This window comes from Lissotriton vulgaris, unplaced genomic scaffold (assembly GCF_964263255.1).
Source record: "Lissotriton vulgaris unplaced genomic scaffold, aLisVul1.2 SCAFFOLD_1095, whole genome shotgun sequence".
Lineage (NCBI taxonomy): Eukaryota > Metazoa > Chordata > Amphibia > Caudata > Salamandridae > Lissotriton > Lissotriton vulgaris.
Window position 1 is genome coordinate 294,625 of NW_028246328.1, and position 20,147 is coordinate 314,771.

At 48.8% G+C, this 20,147-nt stretch overlaps 1 protein-coding gene across 1 annotated transcript in view; it reads right to left on the minus strand.

The window, feature by feature from the left end:
- Nucleotides 1–17,577: 17,577 nt before the first annotated feature.
- LOC147665988 (uncharacterized) overlaps nucleotides 17,578–20,147 on the minus strand; it is a 76,317-nt gene continuing 73,747 nt past the window's right edge. Inside the window, exon 2 of the mRNA XM_086949345.1 lies at nucleotides 17,578–18,779. Within this exon, the coding sequence (XP_086805471.1) occupies nucleotides 17,578–18,779 (1,202 nt within the window). The remainder of the gene's footprint in view (nucleotides 18,780–20,147) is intronic.

Below are 20,147 nucleotides of genomic sequence, written 5' to 3' on the forward strand. Positions count from 1 at the left end.
AGAAGGTGAAATAAATCAAAACGTAATCTTGTTAACCCCTTCGCTGCTGGGGTCGACCAACGGCCGTCGAGTGCACTACCTTCGTAGTGCTGCGCACATCCGTTGGCCGACGCGCCCCGGCTCCTGCGCTAAACCACCGCACCGCGGTGGAATTGCCAACACGGTTAATCGGTTAATAGAAAACGGTCATGCATTTTGGGAAGCCCTAGGAGATGTGGTTCAATTGTAGGTCCGTCTTAAGAATAATATATTTACGTACACTGGACTTCATTAACTCACGCTCTTCCCGGTTCACCAGCCGCTGTCTAAAAAAAGTCTCCTTGACCCAAAGAAGATCTTTTCTTTCTTTGAATTCGGATCACTATAGAGATCCGCCCTACCAAGAGTCCTATGTCCATCCCGGATGTATTTTAACCAAGGAATGTAGTAGGCATGGTCCAGAGCCATACAATCCCTTAGGATCTCTCTATTTAGGGCGGTACCCTTGTTCAACCAGACTTTGAGCCAATGAGAAAGGGGGCGAACCGACAACATGTCCATTTATTGCATCTGGATTTACCTCACGTGCTAGAGGGGTCCTTATCTGGGCTGACAATAAGGCAGGTTTGACGATAAAAAATGTACACATTGACCCAAGCAGTAGATTTGTGGTGACCAGTTGTTATAAGGAAGACGTAGCAGTCCTGTTGGTTGGACTCTACAGTCCTAACTATGATGACCCGCAGTTTTACCACACACTCGGCACCTACCTGCACCAGGACGTTGGCCTGCCTCAGATTTGGGGGCGGGGGGGGCTACTTTAATTGCTTCCTGGACCCTGCTAAGGATAGATCAATGGACCCGACCCCCAGACCGGCAGTGGCTGCAAAAACCATCACAGATATAATGGACTGTTTGGGAATGGTGGATATATGGAGACATTGGTTAAATACGGGTCAGGTATATGCACTATGATAGATTAGGATAGATTATTGGTCAATCTTTAAGAGCCTAGTGCCTAGGGTTACCCAACGTGAACCTCTCCCCGTACATATTCGGATCACTCGCCAGTGATATTGACCATGGAGCTCTGACAATGCCAGACCTCTGCCTTTACTTGCCGATTCCCACCACGCTCTCTCCTAGACTCCACCTTTAAAGTGGAATTGAGCCAGCTAATAAGTGAGTTTTTCTCAGACAATGTAGGCTCGTGGATTCATTTGCTACGGTGTGGGAAACATTCAAAGTTTATATCGGGGGATGGTTATATCAAAGCACTCAGGGATACTGAAATCCCTCCGAAGTAGGTGAACTCTCCTAGAAAAAGAAATATCAGAGATAGAAACGGAACATCATTGGTTGGGAGATAAACAAACGTTAAGGTACATCCAGGTTAGACTAGAAGAGTACATTGAAATAGCAGCCTAGGAGTTTCAGCATATGGGACAGTATGTGGTAGCCAGAGCATACGGTGAAGGGGCACACCCAGGGGCAACGCTAGGGGCATTGGTGCGCCCTAGGAGAGAGGTAGAGACTCTGTTGGAAGAGTTAGATGAAGAAGACAAACCCCTACATGAGCCGCACCATATAGCGGAGAGATTTCTCAAATACTATGCTGAGTTATATAGGTCTTTAATAACCCCAGATGAGACAGCCATGAATGACCATTTGGAGCATATTAAAATGACGTTGGAGCATCTGATGGCTCCGTTGGACCCGGAGGAGATCCATGCAGCACCGGCGGGTATGCAACCTGGGAAAGCGCCGGGGATGGACTTTAAGAACGCTGAGGTGGTTCCTATATTAAAAAAAACCAACGCTGATCCCGAGGTTCTGGGCAATTTCCGCCCCATCTCCCTGCTCCCCTACTTGAGTAAGGTACTTGAGTCTCACGTAACCAGCGTCCTCAGCTCCTTCATCGAAGATTCCAACTTCCTTGATTCCCAGCAATCCGGGTTTAGACCTGCCCACTCGACTGAGGCGGTCATCCTCTGTGTCATGGAGGAACTCCGTAGAGGCGCTGACTCCAACATCAGCCAAGCCTTGGTCCTTCTGGATCTGTCGGCTGCCTTTGACACGGTCGACCACACCATCTTGGTCGACCGTGTCAAGGAAGCGGGCATCAGTGGGACGGCCCTTAACTGGGTTCGTTCCTTTCTGACGAACCGCCACCAATCCGTCCGACTCTCCCAGTTTTCGGCTGACAGGAGGATGCTTACCTGCGGTGTTCCACAGGGTTCGTCCTTGTCACCACTTCTTTTTAATCTGTACCTCACCCCCCTGATCCGCTCCCTCCGGGAAAGGAATGTCTCCGCATTTAACTATGCAGACGACATTCAGCTCGTTTTCAACCTTGACTCCTCTGAAGCAGCCCAAAATTTCCAATCCACCCTCTGCCATATCAGCAATTGGATGGGCGCACACCATCTTAAACTTAATCCCGACAAGACGGAGCTTGTTCTTGTCGGAGGCCCATCCAACCCTTGGAACTCCTCCTTCTGGCCCCTCTCACTTGGCCCCCCTCCCCACCCTGCTGACAAGGTGAAAAGCCTGGGGGTTTACATCTCCCATGATCTCTCTATGAAGCACCAGGTCAGTGCCACCGTGTCCTCTTGCTTTTTCCAGCTTAGGAAGATCCGAAAAATAGCCCACTTCCTGACCACCGAAGCCCTCACTCTGGCACTGCTGGCCCTAGTCATCTCTCGGATCGACTACGCTAACGCTTTGTATGTAGGCATCCCTCAATATCAGATCAAACGACTGCAGTTGATACAGAACCAGGCAGCTCGCCTAATCTATCATCAACCCAAACACCATCACGTCCACCCTCTGCTCAAAGCCCTTCACTGGCTTCCTGTATCAGAGCGCTGCAAGTTCAAACTTGGCTGTCTTACTCATAAATCTTTGGCCGGCATCGGCCCTTCCTTCATCTCTTCCCTCCTACATCGCTATGTCCCCTCCAGGCACCTCCGATCCTCTGACCAAGCACTCCTCCAGGTACCCAGACACAGGCCCAAAAAACATGGAGGTCTCAGATTTTCTTTTCTGGCCCCCTCATTTTGGAACTCTCTCCCATTAGAACTTAGACTCTCCTGCTCCCACCCTCAATTTAGGTCTCTCCTTAAAACCCACCTCTTCCGTAGTGTCTATTCATAGGCTTTTCTCACCGCCCTCCCCCCCCCTCTGCCTCCCACCGAATATAGTGAACAGCGTGAAGAAACCGTCCGGTGTACGCCGCGCTTTAGAAGTAATTTTTACATTACATTACATTACATGGATGGCCTAACGGTGGCTTTTTATAAAGCATATCAAGATGTCCTGATACCACACTTAGTCACGCTCTATGAAGAAATGGTACAGACCGGAATAATGCCACCTTTGATGCGCGAGGCCCTTTAGTTGCAATACCTAAACCTGGCAAACCTCCCAATGCCTGCTCCTCCTGTGGGCCTTTATCGTTATTAAATGTTGACGTGAAAATATACGCTAAAGTACTTGCCACTAGGCTGGAGTTGATATTTCCAAGAGTGGTGGGGCCAGAGCAGGCGGGATTTGTCCCGGGTCGGAGTCTGAATACTAATCCTAAGGACGCTGCTGGATGCACTACAGCACCTGGACCAAGAAACAGAAGCAGCCGCAGTATTTTTGGACGCCGAAAAGGCGTTTAACTCAGTGGAGTGGGCATTCATGAGAGCAACCTTGAGACGGATTGGAGCGGAAGAAGTATTTCAACAATTGGTTAGGACACTGCACAAGAAACTGGTGGCACATATTCGTATTGGTGCAATAACCAAGTCCCAAAGTCCGATTACAAGAGGCACCCATTAGGGCTGCCCACTATCGCCCCAGCTAATGCTCTCATAGTAGAGCTGCTGGCGTGCGCGCTCCGAGAATATCATGGTCACAGAGGGTCGTGATCCCCCGAGCTACAGACTAGTCATATCAGCATACGCTGACAACATGTTGCTGTATGTTCGGGAACCAGGGAAGAATTGTACGCCTATATTAAGAGAAGTGGTATGATTTGGGGGTCTTTCAGGGCTAAAGGTTAACTGTGATAAGTCCATCAATTTTCCACTTACCCCATTCACGACCCACCAGTATTGGAATTCCCCTTACGATAGACCACAGAAGCAGAACGATATTTGGGACTATAGATTCATAAAGACCCAGCAATAGTCATACTTGAGAACTACGGTAAGGAAATACAAATGTTAGAAGATGTGAACCGCTGGGTCAAACTACCACTCTCTCTCATTGGGTGCATAGCTCTTATGAAAATGGTAGTCCTCCCTAGGTTTCTGAACATACCTATTCTCCTGTCTAAAGCAATTTTTGCGACATTATGCAGTTTTCTGACAAAATTAGTATGGACGGGAAAGCAGCCAAAAGTTCGGTGGGAGGTCCTCACTCTACCTTATGACATGGGGGGTCTTAAAGCGCCAGACCTAGAATTGTACTATAAAGTGGTGCAAAGCTCCTTCCCCTACTACTGGATTCATGGCCCACACGATCTGCCTAATCAATGCTTGGAGAGAGACGACGCAAACCCCCACACACTCCCACAGTAACCTTCGAGGCTCCAACCCGCCAAATTGGAGTCTTTGATCTACTGAACGCTACATCACATGCACGGTGGAGCTTGCGAGATAAACAAGGGGCACACTCTTGTATTCCCACGTTAAACTAGAGCGGTGCACCTGGCTCTCGTTAGTACTGGTAACAAATATGAGAACTGCCCTGCAAACACAAGGGGTAACAAAGATGGGAGATCTTATTAACAAAGTAAAGGTTGGGAATTGGAGGAATATACCTGAGCAAATCACCCGCCATCAGCTCTGACTCGATATCACTGCCATGAATTGAGAGAACTATTAGGACAAGACTTGCAAGAGCCACCAGACATGCCGGCACGTTCTGACCTGAAACAGAAGAAGCCCCAGACAAGTTAGTAAGAGTGCTCTATGCTTACACACAGGCAGGCGCAGACCCAGTGCGATTGAAGCAAGATCGGACTAGCCGAGAGACTTGGGTCGGCCCGTAGAAGATAAGGTACGGCAGTCCTGCTGCGCTAGAACGAAGGAGGGATCTGTAAATGGGGACACCAGTTGATACACTTTAAGTACATAAACCGTGTGTATTATACGCTGGAAAGATTGTACCAATATGGCCTACGGGAATCTGCAAACTGCCTGCGATGCAGTGAGCAGGAAGAAGGGTTTATACATGCTGCTTGGTACTGTCCGGCGATACTTCAATTCTGGGAGGGAGTTTTCCAGGCATTGAAGGCTAGAACAGCCTCACTATACAGATGGAACCAATGCTAGCTTTATTGGGATACGATAAGGACCTAGAAAAATCGGTCAGAAAGCTGGTAGCTATTGGACTACTATTAGCTAAGCGCAGAGTAGCGAGTAGCGATGCGCTGGGCAAGGGACCCTGCCCCAAAATTGGGGGATCGGCACTCGGACATGGCACACTGTAATGAGTAGTTGGACACTTCTAATGAGCTTCAGTCTGTGCAGAACCACCCTAGGGACTACTGGGCCCTTTATAAGGCATACTCATTGGACAAAGGCGAAAATGCCGAGGAGGAAGGGCACACAGAGGGGCGATGCTGGACACAGGATACTAAAAAAGGATTGCAGGCTGCAACGTGGTGGGCTATGGAATGGGGCTGCGGTAACCCCAGACCCCTGCAAAGGACGAACGAATGTATGCAGTTGAAGAATGTACGGATGACAGGTCCTCTGGGGCAGATGTGTGGGGATAGGCATATCGAATGACTGTCAGCAGCAGAAAGGTATAATGAAGAGCGCCACTTACCACTGAATGCTTTGTACTACTTTCTGTATCATACAAGAACTATGTTGTGCAGTGGGACTATGAGGTGGTCAAATGTACATGTGTGATCTTTAAAATGTTAATAAAAAAAGAATTTAAAAAAAACAGCAGAGAGGAGTTGGACAAGAAAAGAAAGGAATCCCCTGAGAGTGTGAAACCTTTTTCTGGACTATACAGCTATTTCTGATATTTCAGGAATTGCCTTAAATAAATGGAAGATCCAAACTACCTGCTTGTGGAACGGTTGAGGATGAGTGGAGTCTGCAAACAATTCTCAATTGCATTTTGTATTCGTTGGACTGGTAATGGTGAGCCGCAGCACAGTGAACATGAAATGCAAAGTGCCACAGAAAGAAAGTGCTTGTAGCTACGAAACAAAAAGGTTTAGGCGATCCTCTAAACCAAAACGTTTGTTGATCCTCAGTTACAATAGACACACATACAGCATTGTTCCTGTGTCTTAGTAAGCATGTAAGGTAGCGCAGATGGTTAAGGCATCCACTGCGGACTTCTGCAGCACGCAGAGCACATGCTTGAAGCCTTTTAAGATGCAACACGTCCTCGACCCTTCTTTTGTGAAGGCGTCCCCTCCCTAAGATGGGGAATGCTATACAACACGTGGAGTGGAGTATAATGGACATAAGGTGTGGATATTCTTAAAAGGGTTGATGCGTGTGTGTGTCTGTTTGTATTTCCAAAACGCTTGCAGGAATAATCCTATGTGCTGTTCCTCCCACTAAAATCCAACTTTGCCGCTGCATTTAGGAAGCAAACTGCGTTTTTAAATGAAACATACGGGAAACTTATTTTAGGCAGAATGAAGTCCTGCATGAACCAAGAAGAGGTAGATGAAGGGTTCCTGCCGCTCAGGCGTCGGCACTGCAGTGACTCGTAATAATGATCATTTTATCTGAGCATGGGCCTGAGAGATCGACTCTCCTTCCAAAGCGTACAGCCCTCCATCAGTGCTAGCAGGAACGCCAAGCTCGGGTTTATGCATATTTGTGGAAAGACCAGGATGCCATGAGCTCAGGTGCAAGCAAAGGAAATCACCTATTTGACTGTTGTTGGGCTGCTAATATACAGTAATTTACAGGGTCAACGGGCCCCTCATAGCCCTGGGCCCCGTGCCACTGCACCTGCTGCACCATTGATAAAGTGCACAGAAGCATGAAGAGTCAGCACGCACCAGCAAGAGTGTGTGATGATTGGACCAAGAACAGCAGGAGCATCTGCCGTCTGCTGGGAAAACACGAACATGGACTTCAAACAAAATATTATCTCCAAGCCTAAGACTGAAAGAGACATCTTCAATCATGAAGAGCACAAATAAATGAATGCTTGCAGTGATTAATTTGTTTTTTTAAAAACCTAAGTGCTGGTGCTCATGCCACCGCTGTTGCTGCACACGTGTTAAGCTCGCGCTGCACCATTAGTGTAGTGCCCTATTGGCTAGTTCTCCTGCTGGGGGAGTAAATCATTAGGGGCCCCTTGTACAAAGCATTTTTGCAGTCGGAAACGTCCAACCGCAAAAATGCTTTCACAAATCTACCAAATACAAATTGTGATTCAGTAAAACGCTACCTAATTGCATTTAGTGTTTGAGATTTGGTATTTAAAAGGGGCGTGTTTACGGCATTTCTTCCAATTACTGAATCTGAATGGGCTGTATGAAAGTTTTGCGACCGAATTAAGGTCAAGTTTTACTGACTCCCTGCAGGAGGTGGTAACCCATTTGCAAATAGGTACGGGACCTTTGAAGAATGGAAAACAAATATTTTTAAGAGCAGGCAGCTGTCCCTCGGACCCCACTGTCTACTCTTAAAAAATTCAACGAAAAAGCTTCTTTTTTTTCTGTTTAAATGCATCCCATTATATTTTAAGGAAAACTGGCTGCATTAAAAAAAAATAAACAGACTGCTTTATTAACAAGCATTTGCAATGCAATAGGTCTCGCATTATTAAAGTTAGAGCTATTGGCATTGTAAATGGCAATGCCTTTTATTTATGTTTTTGCTTTTAAAACATAAATAAAAGGCATTGTCATTTACAATGCTAATAGCTTAATCTTTCGCAAAAGTGAGACCTATTGCATTGCAAATGCTTGTTTAAAGGACGCCCCAGACACTTCTTCCCCAACCTACCAACCTTCAGCGATAGGACAAAACTGCAAGCTTATCTTAGCAAGTCCATACCTGAATACAGCGTGCTTGGAAGAGCAGCACATGCGCTGCTCAGGATCGACCTAAAAAGTCTCGGTTTTAATAGCATTATACAATATGCTCGGGTATACAGGAAAGAGCTGGCAGTGTTGGATAGTTGTCAGGGGCTATTCATTCGTTTTTGTGTTAAGCGCTACACATGGAACATTGTTTAATGTAATTGATACCTAGTGTTAATTTGTCCTTTTTTTCAGTGACTTTGTGTGCATGCGTGCGTGTGCATATATGTGTGTGCGTGTGTTTATGTGTTTGGGTTTGTTTGTGTGTATGTACGTATGTGTGTGTGTATGTATGTGTGTGTATGTATGTGTGTATGTATGTATGTATGTGTGTGTGTGTGTGTTTCTCTGCAGATTATAGGTTCACATCTCTGCTGGGCAGCCTCTACCTTTCATCCTTTGGTGTCATTCTCCCTCTGACACGTCATTAGTTTCACACCAGTCTCACTGTGGTGAGAGTGCTTGACCAACCAATCACCTCAGACTGTTTGAGTGTTGAAAGAGGAGTGATCAATCTTAGGAAGCTTGTATAACTTGTTAAAATGAATACAAAACTATAGAAGAAGATACCAAGGAACGCTGTTGTAGACAATTTGATCAATCATGATACTTCTCCAGGTGTTCTATCCATTGAACACCACAAGCATGCAGGGGATGGCTTTCCAGGGCAGACAGGCGTCCACTATGTTGGGCACCTATGAGGATGTTAGCGGGGCCGAGCTCTGGTACTGTGAATTGGTAATGCTGGCCTAATAACAACAGTTATACTTTCTGAACATTTTACTTACTTGTGCGTGTAAGGCGTCAGTAAGTCATACTGCATACGGAATACTGCGCTCTGGATGGGTGAGCCCAGTATCTCCAGTGGCAGTCCAGGAAATTCTTCCTTAGAATCGATTGCTTTAAGGCCATTGGTTCTAGAACTGGGACAAGGACCACTACATATTTTTTTTGAATAAGCAAGGTCAGTCTTATTATATGTTTTGAATTATTATTAACAACAGTTACTGCAGCAGGAGCCTTCCTAAAGAAAAAGGTATGAATTTTCATGGGTATATTCGGTGGCTTGGAGTGAAAAATGACAGCTGTCCAATTCCCCAATGTATCCAATTATTTAAGTAATAGATTTAACACCATCATGCCACATTATTGGCACTTTACGGTTCTAGAAGCGCCAAAAGAAGCAGATCCTTTTTTCCACGTGGCCCACACAGGTCAGGGGCTCTCACTCAGCCACCAGTCAGGAGTGCTCCTCCTGTCTCAGGTCAGGGGCTCTCTCACTCAGCCACCAGTCAGGAGTGCTCCTCCTGTCTCAGGTCAGGGGCTCTCTCACTCAGCCACCAGTCAGGAGTGCTCCTCCTGTCTCAGGTCAGGGGCTCTCTCACTCAGCCACCAGTCAGGAGTGCTCCTCCTGTCTCAGGTCAGGGGCTCTCTCACTCAGCCACCAGTCAGGAGTGCTCCTCCTGTCTCAGGTCAGGGGGGCTCTCACTCAGCCACCAGTCAGGAGTGCTCCTCCTGTCTCAGGTCAGGGGCTCTCTCACTCAGCCACCAGTCAAAAGTACTCCTCCTGTCTCAGGTCAGGGGCTCTCACTCAGCCACCAGTCAGGAGTGCTCCTCCTGTCTCAGGTCAGGGGCTCTCTCACTCAGCCACCAGTCAGGAGTGCTCCTCCTGTCTCAGGTCAGGGGCTCTCTCACTCAGCCCCCAGTCAGGAGTGCTCCTCCTGTCTCAGGTCAGGGGCTCTCTCACTCAGCCACCAGTCAGGAGTGCTCCTCCTGTCTCAGGTCAGGGGGGCTCTCACTCAGCCACCAGTCAGGAGTGCTCCTCCTGTCTCAGGTCAGGGGCTCTCACTCAGCCACCAGTCAGGAGTGCTCCTCCTGTCTCAGGTCAGGGGCTCTCTCACTCAGCCACCAGTCAGGAGTGCTCCTCCTGTCTCAGGTCAGGGGCTCTCTCACTCAGCCACCAGTCAAGAGTGCTCCTCCTGTCTCAGGTCAGGGGCTCTCACTCAGCCACCAGTCAGGAGTGCTCCTCCTGTCTCAGGTCAGGGGCTCTCTCACTCAGCCACCAGTCAGGAGTGCTCCTCCTGTCTCAGGTCAGGGGCTCTCTCACTCAGCCACCAGTCAGGAGTGCTCCTCCTGTCTCAGGTCAGGGGCTCTCTCACTCAGCCACCAGTCAGGAGTGCTCCTCCTGTCTCAGGTCAGGGGCTCTCTCACTCAGCCACCAGTCAGGAGTGCTCCTCCTGTCTCAGGTCAGGGGCTCTCTCACTCAGCCACCAGTCAGGAGTGCTCCTCCTGTCTCAGGTCAGGGGCTCTCTCACTCAGCCACCAGTCAAGAGTGCTCCTCCTGTCTCAGGTCAGGGGCTCTCACTCAGCCACCAGTCAGGAGTGCTCCTCCTGTCTCAGGTCAGGGGCTCTCTCACTCAGCCACCAGTCAGGAGTGCTCCTCCTGTCTCAGGTCAGGGGCTCTCTCACTCAGCCACCAGTCAGGAGTGCTCCTCCTGTCTCAGGTCAGGGGCTCTCTCACTCAGCCACCAGTCAGGAGTGCTCCTCCTGTCTCAGGTCAGGGGGGCTCTCACTCAGCCACCAGTCAGGAGTGCTCCTCCTGTCTCAGGTCAGGGGCTCTCACTCAGCCACCAGTCAGGAGTGCTCCTCCTGTCTCAGGTCAGGGGCTCTCTCACTCAGCCACCAGTCAGGAGTGCTCCTCCTGTCTCAGGTCAGGGGCTCTCTCACTCAGCCACCAGTCAAGAGTGCTCCTCCTGTCTCAGGTCAGGGGCTCTCACTCAGCCACCAGTCAGGAGTGCTCCTCCTGTCTCAGGTCAGGGGCTCTCTCACTCAGCCACCAGTCAGGAGTGCTCCTCCTGTCTCAGGTCAGGGGCTCTCTCACTCAGCCACCAGTCAGGAGTGCTCCTCCTGTCTCAGGTCAGGGGCTCTCTCACTCAGCCACCAGTCAGGAGTGCTCCTCCTGTCTCAGGTCAGGGGCTCTCTCACTCAGCCACCAGTCAGGAGTGCTCCTCCTGTCTCAGGTCAGGGGCTCTCTCACTCAGCCACCAGTCAAGAGTGCTCCTCCTGTCTCAGGTCAGGGGCTCTCACTCAGCCACCAGTCAGGAGTGCTCCTCCTGTCTCAGGTCAGGGGCTCTCTCACTCAGCCACCAGTCAGGAGTGCTCCTCCTGTCTCAGGTCAGGGGCTCTCTCACTCAGCCACCAGTCAGGAGTGCTCCTCCTGTCTCAGGTCAGGGGCTCTCTCACTCAGCCACCAGTCAGGAGTGCTCCTCCTGTCTCAGGTCAGGGGCTCTCACTCAGCCACCAGTCAGGAGTGCTCCTCCTGTCTCAGGTCAGGGGCTCTCTCACTCAGCCACCAGTCAGGAGTGCTCCTCCTGTCTCAGGTCAGGGGCTCTCTCACTCAGCCACCAGTCAGGAGTGCTCCTCCTGTCTCAGGTCAGGGGCTCTCACTCAGCCACCAGTCAGGAGTGCTCCTCCTGTCTAAGGTCAGGGGCTCTCTCACTCAGCCACCAGTCAGGAGTGCTCCTCCTGTCTCAGGTCAGGGGCTCTCACTCAGCCACCAGTCAGGAGTGCTCCTCCTGTCTCAGGTCAGGGGCTCTCTCACTCAGCCACCAGTCAGGAGTGCTCCTCCTGTCTCAGGTCAGGGGCTCTCACTCAGCCACCAGTCAGGAGTGCTCTTGGGAGGCATGTGGGTGTACGGGCCATTTCAGAGGCGGGGGCTGCTTCATCAATGGGAGATGTTTAAGCTCTTCTTGAAATTCAGCATGCAGGACGGTGCAAAGCACGTTTTTAGAGACAGGACAGATACCACAACTTAATTGTAATTGCATTTATATAACGCTTACTACCCCTGATAATTATTTTATGTTTTTAAGCGATGAAAGTGGTTCTATATGAAGGTTTTTGAAATTTGATAGCATCAACTCTACATCAGACAATGACGACAGACGGTGTCCCTCTGTCCCACTTCACCCCTGCACAACCATCCCTGCGCCACCCCACACAGTGAACTCGCAGCTGCCTGAACCAAGTAATCCTATAATGCTCGAAATGACATGTCTAATTCAAGCGAATCCAAATGCTTCAGGAATGCAGCCAACCTGGCAGGGGACATTCAGTATAAGCTGGGGGAGCCCTGGCAGGATGGTGCCCTTTTCGAGGGGCGAGAGGCCGAAACAGAGCCAAAGGGCAAGTAAGGAGAGCCCTCCTTCCGCGGCTTTACTTCTTCATAATAGAGGACAGCTCAAAGGTATTTTGGTCTAAGGAAAAATCCCAACTCATATATATTCATGACGCAAGGAAGTGAGTTATATCTCAGGATTTCTTTTATTAAAGTGAACCATTTTCCTCCAAATAGTTCATGTGTGACCCCCATAAGACTATTTACAACATACTATATGTGTTATTACTTACATTGGAGTGATCTAGTCCCACCAGCCAATCCCTTTATTTTCTTCTTCCAACCCCACTCTCTATCACAACCGCAACATTTGAGAAACGTATGCACTCCTGAATCAGACAGACAGATGGGCGGTCAGGCAGGCAGACGGTCACAGAAGAGAGCAATGGTTTTTATCAAACTTTTGACCCTAGTGTTTACCATAAAATGCGTTATTGAACATGCCAGGGGCTCTTGGGACACAAAGGGAGCTAAAGCAATCTGGGAACCCAAGGACCTGACAGCTGACGGATGCAACGAGTTTCAGCTTTGAACTCGGCTCAAGGGTGTGGCCAGACTCAGCAAAGATTTTTCACAGTACACAATACCACAACTGGGACTTACAACGGGGACTTGCCATGGGGACTTTCAGGGAGGCATCGCCATAATAAGAGCGCAGGCGAGAATAGGTGAACTCCTGCATACCGACAAACGTTGGGAACAATAGGATGGAGAAAGGACTGGCAACAAAAAGCAACCATGCACAAATAAATGTTAAAATCAGCCATTCTTCCTTCCCAAAGCTTAACCCCCCCCCATCTCGCCCTCTGCTGTATTTACCTCTGGAGGAAGTGACAGGGGTCTCAACAGCAGGCCCCTGCCCTAAAAGCAGCCACCAGAGGCTCCATCTCGCCGGGGAAGTGCCCTGAGGAAGCCAAAAGAGCATTCCAGACCTGGAAACTGGCCCTCACTCTGTGGGTGTCATGGGAGAGCGGTCTGTTAGTTACAAAGGGAGAGCAACCCCTGATTCAGTGCAGCAGGTACCTCCATCCAGCACGGGTAGGAAGGGACCCTCATTTATTGAATAAGGCCACCTCCCCATTCACCAAAGCAGGCATAAGTACCCACGTCTAAAGGAGCCCAAATTAGAGGAGTGATCCCCACAGTCAAAGTAGTAATGAAGGGTTTTACCCATTCTGTGCAGCAGTATTTGAGGTCAAACAATAAGAGTAGCATGGATGAGCATCCACGGTTAAACGAAGAATAAATCCAGTGCTTAATTTGAGCCGGTGGATTACGGTACTCAGCACCATCGCTAACTTGTCAACACCGGCGCTGGAGAAAGTCTGTCTCAATGTGGCGCTGTCTGGATAATTTAGAGATGACCACAACCTCAGGTAATTTTTAATTTAATATACATAAAAAATGACTATTACCTGTCGCTCAAGCCATACTTACAGCTTTTGGGGCCCGGAATAGTCTGAATTGTCATACTTGCAGAAATGTGATGGCTAGTAGTTGGCAGGATGACAGGGGCAATGTGTAGTGCAAGCTGACAAGAGCCCCGGCAATTATATATATATATTTTTTACAAATTAAGCACTGAAAAAATCCCAATGCAGTAACGGGGAGTGGAGGCGGAGGGGTGGGAAGGATGCATCAGTGGTGCAGCAAGGGTGCACTAGACCCTAAAACAAGCAACAATAATGACCGCCCACCTCCTAATTTAATAATTTAAAAAGGTACTAATTGCAACTGCAGCTCCTATGATAGCTACGCCCCAGGGGAGCATTCAGTGCAGTAGGAAACACACAATTTTCCCGCGCTGCACATCTCCACTGCACATGGAGAGGCTGCACAACCAGTGCAGCGGCAAGGGCCGCAAGCTATGCCGATTAAATAAAGAACTCCCCATGGAGAGTAGGATGTGAAATTTGTGCTGACGTGAATGGTTCAAGTCGACCAGTTACTTCTTATATCCACTCGGACTCAGGGATTCTCTGGATGCACATTCGATGCATTGGCTAAGGACCGAACATTACAGTACGTTCAGCACAATAGTCAGTCTACGTAAAGCGCTTTGAAGCTTCGTCAGAGCTAGTAAGCGCTATATAAATGCAATTACAATACAATACGTACATTCGGTGCGGTGGCCATACGGTACACATTCTGTGCGTGAGAAGGCCAATTCAAAGTAAATTGCAGAGAAACCAACAGTCAATGACGTTGAGCGCGTTTCCCTAAAGAAACATCAGAACATCAGGGCGCCCAAATGTCACGTGGCACGCGTGTGCAAACGGCGCAGCAAAGGTGTATTGGTTCTAATGCAAGGGAGGGAAATAGGCCCCGTACCCCGGTTTGGTTAGTAAATCGAGGGTGGGTTTGAGATTCAATGGTACAGAGATGGCGTCATTCAGATTCAGGATAGGAAGTATAATGCCAAAATGTGGTGCCGCGGGTAAGCAAGACTGGGTGCAAGGCGCTGAGAAGACCAGCTGTACTTCACAATGCGCTACAGGAAGGTTTCCGCATGTATCCACCGAGAGATCGGCGCATACACCAGCGAGTACGGAAGTCTGCAGAAACGACTGGGGGCACTGGCTCTCGGGAGCACAAAGCAGCCATTCTCATTGGCTCTCAGGCGTGACGCGCTTTAGACAGCACCTGCCTGAGAGGTGTGCGAATCTGCCATCGCCTCGCATCAAGATTCAACACCTACGGCCGACAGCTCATGGTAATCCGAGGATGATGCTGGTGGCGGGTTTACGAAATATGAGTACGGCTTCTCAGGGTCTTATTCAGTACACGAGCCCAGGCTGCAGTCAGTGCGTGTCACGACTGTCGTGCTCGCGAGGCGCAGACCGCCGATCGGCGATACAGGCTTATTTAAAGTTTCCATGCAGAGGGAGGGATGGTGCAAGGTGCCGATTTTTAACACAATGTTGCAAGTAACCTCAAAGCACCGTCAAGATAAAGTGTACCCGAAAATGCTACCCCTCGTGTGTCCCCCCGCATCACCGCCGCAGCCCGGTACAAACCGAAGATCGCCGCCGGCCTGCGTCCAGGAAGTCAGGCAGGCCGGGCGGGACAACCGGAAACAGGAAGTAGGAGGGCGGGAGCCTACCCCGCCTCCCGCGGAAGAGCCGCGGCTGTTTTGAGCACCGGAGCAGACAGGAGCCTACCCAGCGCCCCGGTGCCGAAGGAGGGAGGAAGAGTCCTGCTGCCGGGCCCTGCAGCTTCCGATGAGAGGAGAGCCGCCGCCGCACCAAGGAAGCCGGTGAGTGGGGCTTCGCCTTGTTGCTGAGCTGCGAGGGCGGGGGGCATGTGTGTGTGTGCGCGTGCGGCGGCGGGGGGCTGTGTATGTTTGTGAGCGTGCGTGTGTGTATGTGTCTTGGAGTCTGTGTGTATGTGTGTGTGTGTGACTGTGGGGGGGGAGGGGGTGTGTGTGAGCGAGTGTCTGTCTGTCTGTGTATATGCGCGCGCATGTGCACGGCGCGGGACGGAACGTACGCGTTCGCGCACCCAAATCTGGCAGCAAAAGCTCGTAACACTTTCTTGTCCCTCATTCCCCCGAGTCAGGCAGCTATAAGTCTCCGCCTGGACGCATCCTTCGGATGCTTATTCCCGGCTCGACCTAAAAACCAATCATAGACATTGTAGTCTGCTGACCTCAGCAGGCTGCCATCTCTGTGATGGCTGTGATTCCTAATGGGTCTCAAATTGCGAACTACCTCACTAATATGCATGAGGTAGGTCTATTTGTCACTTGCTAGCAAATCGCTAATGAAACTCAAAAGAGTTTCATACATTAGGAATTAGGATTTCAAAATTGCGACTCATTGAGAATGGCAAATAGGAAATCGGTATTCCTGATGCTAGTACATCCTGCCCTAAGTCTTTTTGTATTTTGCATTCTTCGAATGAGGTAAGCAAAAAAGGGCTGGGATGAAAAAAAGAAATTAAAAAGTCAGTCTGGACACAGTACTTACTCCTTACAAGAGGTAAATCAAGTTATACTTGGCGGCACTCATAGATAAGGGGCTGCTCAGTGGGTTAGCTGCTTTGCAGTTGGTTGCGGCAGCGCTCTTCACTACCGAAGCCTGAGCGCTGTAGAGTGACCCAAAAATAAATGTGAGCCCTATAGGAGGGGATCTTAAATGCACAGAATGCTGATTCGAACCCATTGTAATGCAAGATACAGAAGGATTTATTGAGGAAAAGAAGTCTACATACATCTGCAATAACTACAGTTCAACTACTAACTCTTAAACATATGTGGTAAAAGGTATGATGGGAAGGTAAAAGACCCCATGTTTCTTTCTGCAGCTCCAACGGTAATCACACACCACACAGAGCGAGCAGCACCTGGGCTGAAGATGGACGCAAGTCTGTTCTGAGAGGCAAGTAGGGACTTTGGCATCTGTGAATAGGGGGCTGTGCTGAGAGCCCTAGCTGTGAGCTAAAAGTTGTTGTGACGTGTAAGTAGTAGTTTAGTGTGTGTTTTCTAGGCGGTGTGATAGCATTGCGGCTGTGCCCTCATGTAATGGCGTGAGCGAGGTGGTAAATGAATCCTATATTCGGTTGGTACAATAGAATCAACTAGCAGTGAGAAGGACTCAGAACATTTATAAAGAAATTACACAAGGATGTGATTGGTTACCGATCATATCTCCTTACATTCTTGTACGGCTGCTCGCAATCACGCTTCACAGGTGACCAGAGCTGCAATTACATATGACTTGGCATGCTTGCGGCAGGGTCAGAAATGACTTCTCTAAATAAACGTAGCACAGGCACACCATTATGCTTGCCTTTTGAACACTTTTAGCTGGGACTTAAACATCAGTATGCCGTACATCGTGCCCTTAAATACCGAACAATGCTAATTAGTGCATGGACTTTTAAAATAAATTAATCTGCAAGGTGCGGATCATGCCCGGACAGCCACAGCTGCCTGTAAAGCCCTGCAGCCTCTCTCAGAAACTAGTGCAGCAAACAGCATGCGAAGAGGAAACATGCTGCACAACTTGTGACCCCCGGCAATCCGATGCACTGCAGTTTACGAGGCACGTTGCAATGTTCTCCCCTCTTCCACTGTGGTATGCTGCTAGGCCCAAGATCTGCTCTCTGTGCTCCTTCACGCAAGAGATCTTTTTTTCCACGCTGCACGCTTTTTAAAAGCAAGAGCTGCAAATGGTGCCTCAGTGATGTGTGAAGTGTATGCGCTTTGCAACGGAGTTTGTACGCAGAGGGTTATTACACTAATTGCACACTCCCTACTTGGAACACTGGCCATTAGGAATTTATGACTATAAGCCCTCGCTAAGTTACAACATTCCAGTAAAACTTACTTTGGGGTAAGCAGGACATAAGATTGTTACAGTGAAAATGGATCTATCTTGTTTGTATTAATTGGTGTTGTAGAAACGTTCATTTTGAGTGAAGTTCCTGGCATAAACTGTTCAGTGATAGGGTTCAGTTTAGTGTGTATTATTTGGTGCTCTCCTGTGTGTGTTCTTTGATGCTGTACAAGGTTCCACTTCTTAGCAAAGCGCTTGGAACACAGAGTGCAGTGATAAGGCCGCTCTCCTGTGTGTGTTCTTTGATGCAGTACAAGGTTCCCCTTCTGAGAAAAGGTTTTGGAACACACTGTGCAGTGATAAGGCTTCTCTCCTGTGTGTGTTCTTTGATGCAGTACAAGGTTCCCCTTCTGAGAAAAGGTTTTGGAACACACTGTGCAGTGATGAGGCCACTCTCCTGTGTGTACGCTTTGATGCTGTACAAGGGTCGACTTATTAGAAAAGCGCTTTGAACACTCAGTGCAGTGATAACGCTTCTCGCCTGTGTGTACTCTTTGATGCCGTATAAGGCCTCTGTTCTGGGAAAAGCGCTTGGAACACATAGCGCAGTGATAAGGTTTCTCCCCTGTGTGTTTTCTTTGGTGCTTTAGTAGATTTCCCTTTTGATTGAAGCTCTTCTCACACAAGGTGCAGCGATAAGGCTTTTCTCCTGTGTGTATGCGTTGATGCCGAAGAAGAATTTTCTTTTGAGTGAAGCTCTTGGCACATACAGTACAGTGATAAGGCCTCTCTCCTGTGTGTACGCTTTGATGAGGCCTCTCTCCTGTGTGTACGCTTTGATGAGGCCTCTCTCTTGTGTGTACGCTTTGATGAGGCCTCTCTCCTGTGTGTACGCTTTGATGAGGCCTCTCTCCTGTGTGTACACTATGATGCCGTACAAGGCCTTTCTTATTAGCAAAGCGCTTGGAACACACTGTGCAGTGATAAGGCCTCTCTCCTGTGTGTGTTCTTTGATGCTGTAAAAAAGTTGCCTTTTGAGTGAAACACTTTTTACACGTTTCGCAGGGATATGGCCTGAGGCTGGTGTGTCTTTTTTTGTGCCTCACAAGAAGTGTCTCATTGATAAATTCTTTGTCACACACATTACAAGCAAAGTGTCTCTCCTTCATGTGCATTCTGCGCCGTTTCCTTAAGTAGATATTTTTAGTAAAATTCATCTTGCCTCCGGAACCTTTATGGCTTTCTTTCCCATTCATATTTTCTAGATGTGATTGTTGTTCTGCAAAATAGAAAAAACATTGAAAATTACATGAAGAAAATATTTCTTGAAAAAGCTGCCTTAATATAAATGGAGAAGTGAACAGTTACAATTCAGGGGAAAAAAATTTAAGTTCTAGGAAAAAGAGTCACACTTCCCTTTGAGACACAAATGGAGGCTAGTCCTCCTACATAAAGTGCATTGACCTGGTCCTGCAGCAGGAGCATGCTGGGAAATCAAGTGATTCACAAGAACCACTGTTCGACATGGAGTTTCTGGTTGGCTAGGGTAGGCACCTAAGGCGGGCAGAATCCACCACTCTAGTCAGTGTAAGCCAAATACACACCTGAGATAACCTGCGCTCACCCTCTGGTAGCTTGGCGCAGCGCAGTCAGGCTAGTTTAAAGAGGCAATGTGCAGAGCATTTGTGCAACACACTCGTGCAGCAACACAGTGAGTAAACCACATAAGGGAATCCATGCAGGATTATGAAAAAATAAATTCTATATTGTACATCAAACAAGACCAAAATAACTTAAATCACACCGTTCGCGTAAATAATGCAGGTTTGACAGAGAAAAACACAAATTACTATGAAAACATAGGTCACAGCGCACCTGAGCTCCTATTACATTTCATACGGTAACTGTAGTGAACGTGGTTGACGTGATTGCATTTAGAAACCAAACGTACGGCGCAGGAGCACCTACTAAATGCTAAACAGTAATTGAGCTTGAGTCTTCCAGCAGTACTCCTCTATGGACGGCCCTGCGCCATTCTTGCGGTCATCTCCAGAGCAGAGACAATGCTGAACAAGAAATGCCCCTCACACGAATTTGGAGCCCGCCAGGGCCGCTTGAATCGCGTCTCTTTGCCCAAGGGAAACCAAGCCACCCGTGAAGGAGAGCAGGGCGGCTTTACCACTCTGCTCGACTCAACCCGCCTCACAGTACCTTTGTGGGTGCAGGGTCACTGTCCTCAGGGCATCTGTAACTTGCTAACAATGTTGTCATGTCTCGGGAGTGGGACCCAACGTGGAGAGCTTCGTGCAGTATACGCGTTAAAACCAGAGGGCGAGGCTGGCTGGAATGAGCCTCAGAATGCTGGCCCGCCACATGTTACAGAACAACGTGTCGTCGAAAGGCCTGCCTTGAAGGCTTTGTGCAGCTCCTTTAGGTCTACAGCCTTAGACGCTGCACTGTACCACCTCAGAGCAGTACACGTCTTCAGGGTTCTGTTCCTCAAGTCTCACGGGCAGAGGGGCCGCACCAGTTTGTTCTTGGTGGCATCTGATGGTGGCGATATCTTGCCAGTAAGGGTCACAATACAATTCAGCTGCAGTGAGCACGATGCTCAAGGACGTATTTGTTTCTCTGGTAATGCCTCCAG